General features: G+C 36.9%; 1 protein-coding gene across 2 annotated transcripts in view; it reads right to left on the reverse strand.

Moving 5' to 3' along the window:
* Positions 1-654: 654 nt before the first annotated feature.
* The window catches only part of HCFC2 (host cell factor C2), a 30,411-nt gene continuing 15,595 nt past the window's right edge, over positions 655-15,470 (reverse strand). Inside the window, exons 9-16 of one of the 2 annotated variants that reach the window (XM_058189727.1) lie at positions 14,664-14,710; positions 13,626-13,743; positions 12,936-13,115; positions 10,967-11,037; positions 9,463-9,603; positions 8,129-8,314; positions 7,110-7,395; positions 655-6,292 (exon numbers count right to left, since the gene is read on the reverse strand). In XM_058189727.1, coding sequence (XP_058045710.1) covers positions 6,267-6,292; positions 7,110-7,395; positions 8,129-8,314; positions 9,463-9,603; positions 10,967-11,037; positions 12,936-13,115; positions 13,626-13,743; positions 14,664-14,710 — 1,055 coding nt within the window. In that variant the 3' untranslated portion in view covers positions 655-6,266. The remainder of the gene's footprint in view (positions 6,293-7,109; positions 7,396-8,128; positions 8,315-9,462; positions 9,604-10,966; positions 11,038-12,935; positions 13,116-13,625; positions 13,744-14,663; positions 14,711-15,470) is intronic. The other variant, XM_058189728.1, reaches the window with a different exon arrangement.

Here is a 15,470-nt window from a genome sequence, read left to right on the forward strand (position 1 = left end):
CTACCAAGCATAACTTTTGATAAACAAGCTTGCATATGTGAATTTGCAGTGCACTTACTAAGACAGTGGAGATACAAATCCCCTTGTACCCATAAAGGATCACTTGATTACTTTGAGCCAGTTACTTTCAGCTCAACTTATTTCACAAGGTGGTAAAGGGAGAAAAAAATATGTTCCCTTGAATTCCTGGAAGGGGGAGGGGGATCTGTTCAGCATTTTATTGGTTCTATAGTTAAACATAGGCTTTGTGATAAATGTAACTATCCGGATTATAGTATTTATACCAATCCTATTATAAATACTGAACTTTTGTTGTTAAATCTGTTTAAGAAATAAAGCAAATCTAACATGTTAAACTTGAGATGTATTTAAACATCCTACATCTCTATCCACAGTAATTAGATTTGTTCACATGATTCAGGTCGAGTTGAGATAATCAAAGTTTTATTACACTTAAAAATCAACCCCACACATCTCACCTTGTTTTCCCCTACACTAAAGCCAAAATAACATACTGCAAGATTTAGCTTCTTAGAACACTAAACTCCACTCTGCAATGTGAATATGTGAAATGTTTATTTCTAAATATAATTATTACTGTTGAAAGTTGCATTGATTTAACTAGTACCATAGGTTTAAAAAAAACCAGAAAAACATTAGGACAAATCACTTTATTACAAATAACAATGCTACTTTTATTATAGAAAATATTGGATTTCTCTCAAGACATTTCAGCTGCAGATCATGAGACCATAAATAGCTGGCTTTAACCATCACTTCAGAATTCCAGTTAACCGTGGTGCAATTTTTGTTAGACTGATTTACTGGTTCAGCCTACTTCAAAACTATGGTCAAATATTGCTATAAATCATACCCAAAAATGGCTGCATTCAGATGGTCACATTACTTTAGTAAACAAACAGACACATGAGCCATTCTTCCTCTTTCTTACATACCTTTCTGAATAATAACTCAGCATTTTTACAACACTAAGTACTGTACTTTATTCAATAGGTCAATGGGGAAATGTCAAATTAATTGGTGTATTCCATTTTACCAAACCCAGCATATGGGTATATGTTTTAGAACAAACCAGTGTATGAAACCAAGAAGCTGATTTTCATACTTCAATTTTATTCTAAAACTGGTAAGCAGTTATTTGGAATTGCAATCCACATACATAGGCAAAAGACTTATTTGTATCAGTTTATTACCATAAATACATACATGACCCTCTGAACCATGCCAAATTTTTATTCACACTCCATGTCACAAACAAAACTGAAGTTGAATAAATAGCAACAGACTTTTCCATTTATAAAGTTCGATACTAAGTCTATTATTATTGAAGTTGGAACAGGATGGACTAATTTATACAAGATTGTTATACATATATTTACAAAGGCAAGCAAAACAAACAAACCAACAATCAGTTTCCCAAATAGTCTGATTTTATATATATTTTAAATGAACTTAGGTTGACCCATTTATCCAAATATATCAATACTTTTAAACAGAATATGCTTCAAATATAAATTTATAGTTGGATGAAATACATTTTAAGTGCTATTAAGAGAAGACGGCTGCAAAAATAGCTCGACAATGTATGGGTGAGGCTACCAAAGAAATTCTACACTTGTTACTAATCTAGTTCTATATGGGAAACTGCTGAATTGTGGTTAACTCATAATAACCTATTGGCATAAGCACATGTACACTGAATCTCAGGTCTGAATTAACACCACCACAATTTTACCTTTGGTAATCATGACATACTCTTAAAACAAGTGCAGAAATATATGAACTCAAAAGTGCAAAAATACTCACAGATATACTCAACAGATCATATTGTTAAGTAAGGTATCTACAATCAAAAGTTATTAATAGCCATATAATTCTCACATTCTGTCACAGTAGGCCTCCTAATTCAAAAAAGTTATAGAAAACAAAACACTATACCTACATTGACTGATTTCCTAAAGGTATTTCTCTTTGACCCTGTGACCACTGGGATATCTGGATTCAATCCAGAGTTGGAAGTGTGTGGCAGGTAAAATGAGAGGAAGCACATTTCTTATGACAATTCAAGGAAGAGCTGAAATTCTCCGAGCATCTAAAATGGATGCTTCTCAGGAAATACTACCTTCAACTTTGAAGAAAGTATTTATAGATTTTTGAAGTTTCCATTTCACAGTACTAGTTTCGAAAATCTAATGTTAGCTTGAGCTATTTTTAATTGCTAAGAACAACCAGAATTGTATGGCTGCAACATATATTTTCTCTGGGGTGTTGTTACATACTTGCCTTAGGAAAGGGTACATATAAGGTGCATGAAAGAGTATGTTAGTTTCACTCTGAGCATCTGTATTATTATGCCACAAATAGACACAGGGTTGTATAGGTAGTATAAGTGACATCCCATCCCATTCTCTTTACATCACACTGCAAATATTTATCTCAGGAAAAAACCCAGTAAGCAAAAGTTACTGTCAGCTGACTAACATACACAAAAGTTTGTTGATGGAACTTATTCCTTCTTAGAGAGTAGCCAGTAAAAAGTGCTACTAAATGTCTAATTTATTAGAAAGCTTTTAACAAATAGTCGACTGCTTTTCATGGCATTACAGATTGTTCTGCATTAGTATGATTATTGTAAAGTTAGAATTCTATTATCTTAGGGTAGCTTTCTCCACCTGCCACTCTCCTGATGTCTTAGGACTGGAGCTTTTAACTACTATTCTGGAAATTTCAGTTCCCACACATTTGAGAGTACAAACCACCTGTTCCCATACATCAAACTGTTTGCCGCTGTTGTTCAAATATCTCTGGATGAAGATTATTCATAAGTATTGGAGATAAAAGCTGGGGGAGTTGGGTCCTAATTCTATCCAAACCACGAACTCACTGGGATTATGCTAAGCCATTTTGTGGAAGCCATAATGGTTTGTCTAACATTAAGCCATAAACCATGCAAATCACGGTGGCTTAATTAATATATCATAACCAGTAATTCATATACCCAATCATCTCATGGTTTACTAGGAACTAAGCCAAAACAGACTTTCTTCAAATGAATTTATCCCAGTTTGTCTACCTAAGAATGGGTTCCAATGGGCCTTCTCAAAGATGTTTTGTAACTGTGACCATGGAATGATAGTAAAGCATTAATATTACCATAATCCACTTTAAAACTGATCCTTGCAGATCAAGTGATTCCCATCTTAATTCTTATGCATTGATGGAAAACTGAAGTGCAAAATATTCATTCTATTGCACATATGCACTAAATCGGGTTTCAAAATAGATTTTTTTTAAAAAATCATTTTATTTAGATGCCAAAGGATGCAATCCACAGGAACCTGTATAACATCCATGCAAATTAATGTAAAAAGCACTATTGTTCACAGAAGTATCCCTGTGGGATGCATCATTAAGCTTTATTCACCACCTATATTATATACTGGCACAATTTAGCCACTTTATGCTATATTATGATAAACAATTACTCATGTATAAAATGGCATCTAAATGCCTCTATTTAATACACTTGTGTGCTTAGGAACAGATTAACATTCCTAGTAAGTGCTTCATACACATTTTTGCTACATAAGGTGGTAGATAAAAGTGCACACTGGCATTCTGAACGTAAGTCTAGATTATTACTTTTTGGTGCACTTGCACTATTTTGCTGTCTCATGTAGAAAAATTGTGAAGGGCAATGAAGCAGCTGGCACATTAGTCATAACATGATTAAGATAAAAATGTTACAGAAATCCAATATTATGATAGGAAACTAAGGCAATTAGCAAAATAAAATCCCAAGCCTTTGAGGAAAGTCATGAAAAACATGTGTTGGAAAAGCAATGCAAAGATGTGCAAATCTGCTTTAACTTTAGACCAATACAGTTAATTTCTGGAAGCAACACAAAAATGTTACAATTCTTACTAGTGCAAAATAGCATGATTATGCCAAAACAACGTGTAGGATTCTTTCCCTTTTTTTCTTCTTTGTTTTTTTTGTGGGTATGTGATGCGTTCATTATGGAGTACTTTTGTACACGTTCAAACTTTCTACAGATTTTAACATTTCTATGCCCATGAGAAATTAATAGTAGTGCATTTACACAGAGTTCGCTTTTCATAACAGAAGTGACTAGTTTAGCAATTTGCATATTAGGATATTCTCAAAGATTAGAATATGTGTTTGTAAACACTAGAAAAATCTTTACAAAAATGAATATATTAAAATATTCTATACATTTTAAGTTACTGTAAACAAAAGTATCTTCGTTACACTAAACATGGATACAAAATATAAGCCAGAGGAGAACAAATCTGCATATATATCAAATTCAGGTGGAACAGGAGCATCATCTACTCACTTGTGATTTGTCATACTTTGGGGACTGCATTTGATGCTTATCTTTTGGGTTCTACCTTATAATGCCATTGTATTAAGCCAAATAGTCAGAGTTTGCTGGAAGCCCTGTACTGACCTATGGCATCACATCAGCTTTGCCTTGTTCCAAAATTAGGTCATTAACCTATATATTATGGGCAGCATAAAAAAATTGTTTATGCAAAACTGTTCAGAAATAAGCTCTACACAGCTCAATGGGATTTATACCCATTGCACAGGCCAGTGTTTTGCAGCCTGGGTTGCATTTTTTTTGTGGGTACTAGAAGACAGAAATCTTGACAGTGAACCTGCCAAGGAATTAATGGAGATATTTTCAATTTGCTTCTCAGGCAGCAGGTAAGAAGGCATTAAAGCACTAGTTCTAGCCCTTATCTTTATTAAAACCAGAAAAAGTTGCACTATCAAAAATTAACAATGCTGAATTTTGATAAGCACTGTATCTTGATGGTACAGAAATAAGGGCGACAGAGCTGTGTGGGCCTGTGGATTCTGCACAACTGCAGCTTTAAATGAATGAATGTAACCAGTTGATTGTGGTGTACACAAAAGTAACTGAGTATAGGCTCTGCTTGTTGAAGTTGTTTTTCATTCTTAGGCTGGCCATCATGTTAACTCAAGAGTCTTTTAACCTCTCACTGGACAAAGGCACGCTGTCTCAGCACAAAACTATAGTTCATTCTACAAAGATAATTTTTTATATGATGGCTTTCATTCCCTCCAAGTCACTCCCACAAATACTTTCAAAAACATGTAATTAGGTAGGGAAACAACTCTTGTTTGACAAGGAAACATATTGCCTTGTTTCCTAATTTTTTTGATAAGGTTGATGAGACTCATACCCATGAATAAAGTTGTACATCAAAAACAGCCCTACCTACGCCATAAAAATGAACGAATAAAAGCCTAAGACAAATCACTTTTCTCTGAAATAGTTACTATTGTAAAAAGGTGACTCAATTAACCAGTATTAATGATTTTAAAAAGGCCATTATTATGCCGTTGAAAACCAAATAATTCACTTTCAGCATCTCTGATGCTATATATTTACAGCAGTCTTCGAACAGCTCATTCTACAATAGTTTTACAGACCATCATCCACGAGGATCTGAACACAAGCAAAGTTTTTGGAGACTCGCTTATTTGCTCCCCAAGCAAACCTCTGAGTTCTATCTTAAACATTTATAAATCTGTTCTGAAAATAATTTAAAGAGAAATTACTATTTATGTACTATATATGCCTCCTATTTCACCAATAAGGTGACTTAAAACACATTATTATTATTATTATTCCTCCTCTGGTAAATTTCTCTTTAAGCAATTTTCATAACACATCACAAACTTTCTTTTTAAATTTAATGAAATTTAAGCAGTAATTGAGCATCTATGTTTAGAAACACAAAGAACCTTATTCAAACCATAATCTAACTCAAGATTGTCTACATTAATCAGGAGCAATTCTCTGAGCTTTCAGACAGGGCCTTTCTCAACCCCAGCTGAACTAGCCAGAAATTTTCTCTTGGCACCTTTCACATGCAAGGCACATGCTCAATCATTGAGCTATGGCCCTTTCCTATGTGTTGGAAGCTAACACAGCTGGGGATCTCTGTGTTAGGAGATGTTGTAAGGAAGACTCTCCAAAAATTCAGGTGATTACATAACCTTCTGGATAGTAGCCAGTGACCATGCTGGGTAAAGTACTACCAAAAAATATGATCACTATAGGCCCAGTTTTTCAAGACTGTACCATGCTGATCTCAAGCTGGCATAAAATGAAATATTTGGAAGTTTCATAAAACTTCAAGAGTACTAACTGCCAATTCATAATCCGCAGTGGAATATCCTGCTTCTACTTTGAGCCTGATGTTTTCATTTCTGTAAAGAAATAGAAAGTTTTGTTACATCTTCAAGCATTCAGAACTTTCCATAAAATTTCTTTGTAACTGGAGAACTGGCTTTATTCTTGACTATCCAAATGAAACATTTTATACCAAATTGTTCACTGATGCTATATACTTTGAATAAAACAGGGATATGTAACTTTCAGTAGTTATGGGCCACATATTACTTTTTTTGGTAAGACTAAGAATTGTGATAACAGAGCAACTATAAAAAATGGGCAGAGTTACAGTACATTATATACCATATTTTTCGAAGTATAAGACACACCTTAATTTTTGGGGAGGAAAATAAGAAAAAAGCTGATTGACAGGTAGATTGGCCTCCTGGAATACCCCCAATCAGCTGTTCCCAGAGGTGAATTTTAGCAATAGGTTCCTTGGTTGTGAGCTCTCTGCCTTGCTTTTTTTTGCTTGTTTTTCTGCCTCTGAAACTTCTGAAACTCTTGTTTCAGAAAAAACTTTTTTCTGCCCTGTTTGGGGGCTTCTTTTCTGAAGCTCTGTTGACAATTGGTTCCTATTTATGACGGTTACAGCGTCCCAGGATCATGTGATCACCTTTTGCTCCTGACAAGCAAAGTCAATAGGGAAGCCAGATTCACTTAACAACCATGTTACTAAATTTTAACAACAGCAATGATTCACTTAATAAAATATGGCAAGAAAAGTCATAGAATGCGGCAAAATTCACTTAACAAATTTCTCACTTAGTAACATAAATTCTGGGCTCAATTGTGGTCATAAGTTGAGGACTACCTGTATTGAGAAAGATTTGGTTCAACCACTCAATTTACCTTGGAGCCATCGAACCTGTGTGGCCGGTCCGTACCCCCTCTCATTCTTAGCCGAAATCCTGAACACAATGGCCGGCTTGGATGTATGATCAACGTGAGCGTTTGCAAGCTGGGCAGCAGTTACTGTACATGAGGTCTTAAGGCCACAATAGATTTTCATAAACATAAGTTGACTAGGATTTTCATGAAGCTGGGTGGTTCTTATTGCCAAATAAGCGGAATATTCCAAGATATTTCCCGAAGGGGAAACTGGAGGCTCCCATGAAAGATGAACACAGTCTGCACTCTAAGGAAGAAGCAAAAGAAAAAAACCTCCCTTTACAATTCTAGAGAGAAAAACTGTAATTTTGTTCTCTAACTTCTGGTATGTGCAGATTACTTAGCTACTCAATACCGAGCAAAAAACGCAGAGGCATTTATTCAGTTCATACATTGTACTGAGCCATAATATAGGTTTCTGGGTTATGGGTTATGTTTGTGAAAATTCAGTTCAAGACTGCAAATGTACTGTGTTTCTGACTTAGTGTGATCTGAGAACAGAGGAATTGATGGCTTATTCAATAAAACATGGTTAAATAAAATAGGCTTTGCATGATATGCCAATCCGGGATTAAATATTGTCCTTCAAAACACATATGTCTATGTTGAGATTATGAGATCTTACCGTGTTTCAGTTATAACTCCAGTAAACCTGTAAGGTACATTATTATAATGTACTATATACATCTAAGGTTCTAGATATGAAAATGGAAGTAACATCATGACTAAGGCTGTTCCAAGAGCCAATCTTGGATTTAGTAGCAAGATTTTTCCATTAAGAATCCATATTGTTAACCACTGTGCCAAAAATCTGATGACCATTAAAAGTTTTTTTTTGGTCAACTCAAAATTACTTAACTTTGCTCAAAATTTTACCATTGCTGGCGTTTCCAAGAAACATTCATTTCTCTAAGCCTTTCATGAGTTTTAACATTCCCTATTCAGATTTACACACTGAGGAGGAAAGGAAGAATCATTACCTTGCTAATTTTGACAATTGAAGGTGCTCCGGGAAATCCAGGGATGCAAGTCTTAAATTCACTGATTTTGCTGAAAGGCCCTACACCACATCCATTAATTGCAGCAACCCTGAACCTGTATAAAGTGCCAGGAGCGAGATCCTGTTTCTTAAATAAACTGGCATTTGGAATATCCGTATTGTCTCCCTAAACATAAATAACATGAAAATAAATAAATAATTATTTGCTTTTCTTAAAACATAGGTCCTAAAGACTCCTTATGTTCCAGATCAGAGGTGGGTTTCAGCAGGTTCTGACCAGTTCTGGAGAACCGATAACGGAAACTTTGAGTATTTTGGAGAACCGATAATAAAAATTCTGACTGGCTCCGCCCCAATCTATTCTCTGTTTCCCAAGTCCCAGCAGATAGGGAGGAAATTGGGATTTTGCAGTAACCTTCCCTGGATTGGGGTAGGAATGGTGATTTTACAATATCCTTCCCCTTCCACGCCCACCAAGCTATGCCCACCAAGCCATGCCACGCCTACCAAGCCACACCCACAAAACTGGTAGTAAAATTTTTTGAAACCCCCCACTGTTCTAGATCAAGGGTGTCAAACTCGTGGCCCACGGGCTGGATGTGTCTTGCGCTGGCCATGGCCACACCTAGTTTAGCGAAGGGGGGAAAAGTTGTGATATGTCATGTGACGCCGCTGTGACGCCATGAGTTTGACACTCCTGTTCTAGATTGAATTTCCTATTAGGAAGAGTTTTCCAGTACAACTGCCCATTAAGCAAAAACAGCTTTGAATGTTTTTAAGATCCATGGATGTAAATGGGTGAGTGGAACATGATCTATCTTCTCTCACCTTGGCAACTGAGATTTATGTGTGCTCAATTTGAGAATAGTATTCAATCATTAAAGTAAACAACTTAAAAGCCCAAACGCTAAACGTGCCCCTGAATGTCTTGGTTGTGGTTCCTATAAATATCTAAAAGTTGTTATCAAACTGAAAAATATTAAACACAAAATCATGATTTTTTTAATGTTAATTAAAATAAATGACATTGAATTTCGTTTTTATGAAAGCCAATGCAGCTCTCTGCCTTAAAAAAACCAAACAAAAAAAAACCAGGGTTCCCAAATTGAAAGAGAAAGTTCTTAAAATTAACTGGTGACAGAAAGAAACTATGTAAATACAACAAACCCATAACTACAACAACTAGACTGGCATAGGGCACAAGCTTGTTTAGTTCTTTACCTAAGATGCTAATTCCTTCATCTCAACTTCCAGGATCCAATCACGTCCCTACTTAATTTTGTTGTTACTATTTAATAGGAAAATCCAACAGACCTTCTTGCTGGAAAGAATCTTTTCTTCTTGCAGCAAATAAAACTGGCTCACTAATGCCGTATTGCTTTGAAAAATCCCAACATCATTCCACTTTCGTTCTTGTGTCCTCACTCTTGCATTCTGCTTTGGTGGTGAAGTTTTCTATAATTCAAAGAGCAGGCAATGTTAAAAGTATGGACATTCTCCACATCAAGAGTCTAATGTACAATTCAGTCTTGGAGACCTGAATGTGGAAGGAATTAAATCTCCCCGTCCCCATCCTATAATGACAGCCCTACCAATGATAGGAGGAGAGGGCAGATTATGTGGTAGTACAACACATGTCAATTACCATTGACACAGGTAGTCCTTGACTTACGACCATTCATTTAAAGACCGTTCAAAGTTATAATGGCCTTGGAAAAAGTAACTTACAACCTATGCTTTCATTTACAACTGTAAAATGACTCTCATTGTTATGTGACTGCAACTTGGGCACTCAGCTGACATTTATGACCAGTTGCAGTGTCCTGTGGCTACGTGCTTATGATTATTTCCAGCAAAACAGGCCCATTGAGCTGGATTCACTGAATGACTAGTGTAAAAACTATCGTAAAGGCAGGCCTGATGCAGCTTACGACTGCAACGACTTGTGGAAAATTCCAAGCCCAATTGTGGTTATAAGTCATTGTCTTCTTTTAACGACCCCATAATCCCTTGTGGGGTGGAGTCTGGGCAACTGAATGGAGCTAGCAGAATGTTTTAATGGTCAGATGCCCTTCCTGTCACCAATGCGGAGTTTTGTTCAGCAGATATATTCTCAGTGTGCTCAGAAAGAGAAATATCTGCCTCTACCTAGGATCGAACTCACAGCCTCCTGATTGTGAGGCGAGAGCTCCACCTCTAGACCATCGCACCACTCCCAATGTATTTAAAGTCATCCAACCACTTATACTAGCCCTCTGTGAAATATTGTTAATATAACTGCATGCTGCAGAAAAGTCAAGATAGTAACTGAAATCAATTTGATGTCATAGTTGCCAATGCTACGTTAAACTAATGCATTTTATAGAATGAGCAATTAAGGCATATACGGAATAAAAGTTGTCAAGTCTGCAAACGGTATGACTGACTCAATTTCCACTAACTGAGGAAACTGATAACATAAATAATGATCATTCTTTACAGAGGTGATATTCAGCCGGTTCGGATGAACCGGTAGTGGCGACCTGTGGGTGGGCCACCACCCCCACCCAGGCACAATCCCTTCCTATATCACTGTGTTTTTGACGCCGCAAGCATGTGTGGACTGCGCGCATGAGCGAATTGCCGTGTTGCTTGACGTCGCATGCATATGTGGACACCGCGCGCGAGCGAATTGCCGTGTTTTGTGATACCACACGCGAGCGCTCACATTTCCAGTGCTGGCAAACTGGTTGCTACAGTATGTGAAGCCCACCTCTGATTCTCTAAGCGATAAAACTTATTGGCAATATTTCCTGCTCAAAATATGTCATGTACTTACAGGCGATTGTATAGCTGAATCAAGAGGATTAATAACTGTGACTCTAGTTGAGGGCACTGGAGACTCTTTAACTAGGAGAAACACATTTGAAATTCTTTTACTACAGTTACAAACATTTTCAAATAGAAATCCATCCACAGTGGAAATCTCTTTATCACTTTCAGAGATAACAACTCATAACATTTCTGTTCTACAGGCAAGAAGCAAAATGCTGGCTTTTTACTTGGAAAGCAAGTGACAAACTATCTGTAATGCGTGACTATCAAGAACAGATAAATATAGGCTGAATGAAAAAAATAAACTTGAATTATTATTTTGAGCATGCAAAATTAAATAAAAATAGCTTCATTTTTAAAAAGTAATCAAGGGCTACCAAGGTTCCAAATCCTACATTTTCATGTGTCATCTTCGGCAAAATATTGTACACTTACCAGATTCCAGCCTTTTTTAAAAAAACAAACAAATAAATTCTTCCTCCTACATTTTTTGGAACATATTAAAAATACATGGCACAAAGAATATGAATATGCTTAATAATATTAAATATTGTGAACAGTTTAAATTGTAATTTTAGATGCCGGTGATTTAATTAAAACTATAGCCCAACTTCATTCAAAATATAAACTAAATATATGGAAACAAATAATTGATCTGACCTGCAACAAATCTCCACCTTTGTTTTTTAAAAATGCAGTTTTAAAAACATAGTTATTTGTAACTCAAATATCTAAACTTCATTCATACAGCATGATAATTTCATATACTGCATATGTATCGGAAGGTTAAAAAAATGCAAAAAAATAATAAAATTTCCATTCAATCCAAATTAAATATTATTTCCGATTGAGAAGAAAACCAAAAGAAACCTAACATTCTAATGTTTGTTTTTTTTAAAAAAATCCACAAGGGTAAAAGAACAATAAGGGAAAAGCTGCATAAAATTATTACACCAAAAACGAAACAGTTCCTGTTGAGATCTCAAAATATAAATCCGTGATGGCGAACCTATGGCATATCTGTGGGCACGCAAGCCATCACCCTAAATCAGCTGCACTGTGCATGCGTGCACCGGCCAGCTGATTTTTGGGCCTTCCGGTCCCACTGAAGTCAGGAAACGGGCCTCCAGAGGGCCTTGGGAGGTGGGGAAGGCCATTTTTGTCCTCCCCAGGCTCCAAGAAAGCCTCTGGAGGCTGGGGGTGAAAAATGGGCCTACTGGGCCCACCGTGCCATCGTGTGCCAAAAGCGGGAGCGTGGGGGGTCGCGTGCGCATGCACGGTGGGGGGTGCATTGAATTATGGGTGTAGGCATGTGCACGCATGACACCCCCCCTTGCTCCCCTGCTTCTGGGACGCGATAGCAAAAAGGTTAGCCATCACTGATATAGATCATCTGGTTAAAGAAAAGGCAAACTAAAAGACAGCCTTATGGTTATTAGATTGGCCTAAGATGTCCTCATCTTCATTAGGAGCAGATATGCTTATCTGCATCTTAAAGAAATCATTTTATCACAGTTTTGCTTTATAAGTCATTGCATAAACAAATCTTTATATCTGCACACATGCTGAAAAACTGGAAACTGTTCTATCTATCCTAGCTTCCCATTTCATCTAAACTTCAAAAATATGACTATACCAAGCCAGGCCATTAACCCAGCTTTAAACTGTAGATTAATATTCATCTACAATTTAAAGCTGGTTTAATGGCCTGGCCTGGTATATTCTTGACAGATATCTTTCCTCAGTCTGAATGAAATGAGGAATTAAGGCTAATATATTATTTATTGGTTCAAGGAAAGGCACTGCCTGCATGTGTTATAAAAAGCTATTTATAGCTTGGTTAAAAATCTTAGATGTGTACATCTTGATGCTATTCAAGAAATAGAATTCTGTAACAAGCATGAAAAAAACCCGTAATGAATGTGATTCAAAATACAAAATGTGACACATTCTGACTTCCAGGTTTGAACTACCTGTTAATAATAATGAAGTTTCATCTTTTGCAACTGCCCCGTTTGACGAATTGGTTCTAACAGCCTGCTGGGTTACTATATTTTGTGTGGTGGAGGCTATGCTAGATGTAGAAGTATCTACTTGGGAAGATCTCGAATCAAAGTCAAGTAATTCATTTAGATTTGCTGACCTCTGAGGATCTGAAAGGAGAGAAAAGCAAAAGCCCATCACGTATGATCCCAAGACAGAAATTAATAGATGTTCGTTTTCTACAGAAATTCTTTTCCTTCAGACATAGCTGGGATGTCCATGCAGCAAACTGGCTTAATAACGTGGTTTTAGGTCTTCGGGGTATACAAGAAATCCATTTTGAATGTTTACTTGCATTAAATCTATTTTAAAAACTTATTAAAAACAAATCAAAGAGGGGGTGTCTTTACATGGTTTTGCTCATTTTTACAGAACGGGACGACTCGCCGTGGCCATCTTGCCACAACCAACTCGCTGTGAGACAACTCGCCACGGGAAATTCCACAAGGGATAACTCTCAGTGATAAATGTTATCTGCCACTGTTGCTTCAACATTATTTCCACTGACAACAACAATAATAATAATGTATTAGTAAAAATTGAAGCATTAACATTCATTCTTATCCCGCATACATCTGTAATCACATCTGACAGATAAGTTTCAACTTAGTGCTGCTTACCTAAAGTGCTAGCAGGTAAACATAAAGGGACACTGGACTCTTTGGAACCGGAATGGTTTTTCTTCATATTTTCAGTTTCTGGAATCTTGGCTTTAGCCTCTGAAATGGAAATTTGCACCTAGACAGAGAAGACAAGCACCAATTTCTCTGTAGTAACCACTCCGTTATTGGATGTCAGCATCTAAGAACTCGTGATTCTGCTTCAGGTGGGAAACCAAGAGATTTATGAATCTTTCGCCCAATAGTCTCTATAGATTTCATGGTTTATGTAGGAACTAATATCTGAACTTTTTTTTTTGGAGGGGGGGAGTGTGAGTCAACATAGGTTCCGAACTCTTTCTGCTGAAGAATGGGGAGAATATCCCCTTGGGCCCCTAATCACATGAACACTGGTGTCTATTACTACAGCCTCCCATATGCTGCTGTGTGAGGGGAAAACTGGCTCCCAAAAGCAGGATGTGAATCCTATACACAAAGTCTTGGATTGGGCTCCCAAATCCACTCAAAAAGTTGTCATTGAGTTATAGTTCTAATGTGGTAGCGATATGTGTAATGGTGATATAGGGACCCCTTTAAAAAAAAAATCTATCTAGCAACTGGGTCCAGGGGCTTAATATCTCTCTAGTGGGTCTGCTGGCAAGCTTGAGCTTGGTGCTACTTTAGGTAACATAAAAAGAAGCTTGGGAGATCTTAATTTGGGATGAGGAACAAGTGTTACAGAGCCCTTTAGAATGGGTACGAAGGCATGGTCTACCAGATGATGCCTCTGTTGCTTAGGAAAGCAATGGGAAAAAAGGTGTGATAGGCTGGATGGTTGGGTACCAGCGTGAGTGGCATCACCATACTGCTGAATCCTTGGGTATGTAACGTTTGCATGTTAATTACCCTAATTAGTCAACATTAGGGAGTTTTGATTGGGCAAAATTAAGGGTTTTGTTTGCTAATAATCATACAGACCAATTACATTATAAATTTTTGAGCGCATATTCGTATTATTTGGAAAAAATCCTAATAATATACTTCACAGTATTAACTTACATTGCTTGAGGCACTGAGAGTTTTGGGGTGGAGATCCAGTTTAGTTCCTGGAAGAAGGACAATATTCATTAATTTTAGAATTTGCTGCCTAAGAAAAGGGGGATAGGGGATGCTCTTCTATGTAAAGGTACAAATAGTTAAAGGAATTAAAGGAGAGAAGACCCTCCCATTGATTCTAAGATGAATGAATGAATCAACCTAGATAGTGGGCACAATTCAGTAAAGCCTGGGAAAGTTTAATTCTAAATAAACAATCAGGACCAGGAAATTTTCACCGTCTCAAGTGATTATTGTTTAAAACAAAAGGAGACAATTTCATTTTGCCTGTCGTTTTTTAATTTTCTGCCAAAAACAATCGGCCAACCCCAATCCTGGAATGAAGATTGATAAAGAAATTAGTCATCTCCAAAACATGGAGCTTGATCGATTATTATTCTTTTGTTGACGTGTATCTAGATGGGCAATTAATTTTCCCAAGGGGCCACATTAAAAATTGGGACTGTTATAGAGGCCAAACCAATAGGCTGAACTTAATTCTGCTGCTGGTACCAATTTGTCGAGGGAGGAGAGAACACGGAGCCTCACTTCAGCCTGGCTGCTTCTGCCACAGGTGCAGAAAAGCTCTTTCTCTTGCCAGTCAACTAAAGGAGTGCACTTGTCTTCTTCTCCTGTCCCTCCAGTATTCTTATTTACATTTTATTTTGTAACTTCCAAGTGACCTCACATGGGCCAGAAAGAGACAGCTAAAATGTCCAGGTCTGATGTATATGATGAGTTGATCTGAAGCTCAAATAACATTTTTTAAAT

Source organism: Ahaetulla prasina, chromosome 7 (genome assembly GCF_028640845.1).
Source record: "Ahaetulla prasina isolate Xishuangbanna chromosome 7, ASM2864084v1, whole genome shotgun sequence".
Lineage (NCBI taxonomy): Eukaryota > Metazoa > Chordata > Lepidosauria > Squamata > Colubridae > Ahaetulla > Ahaetulla prasina.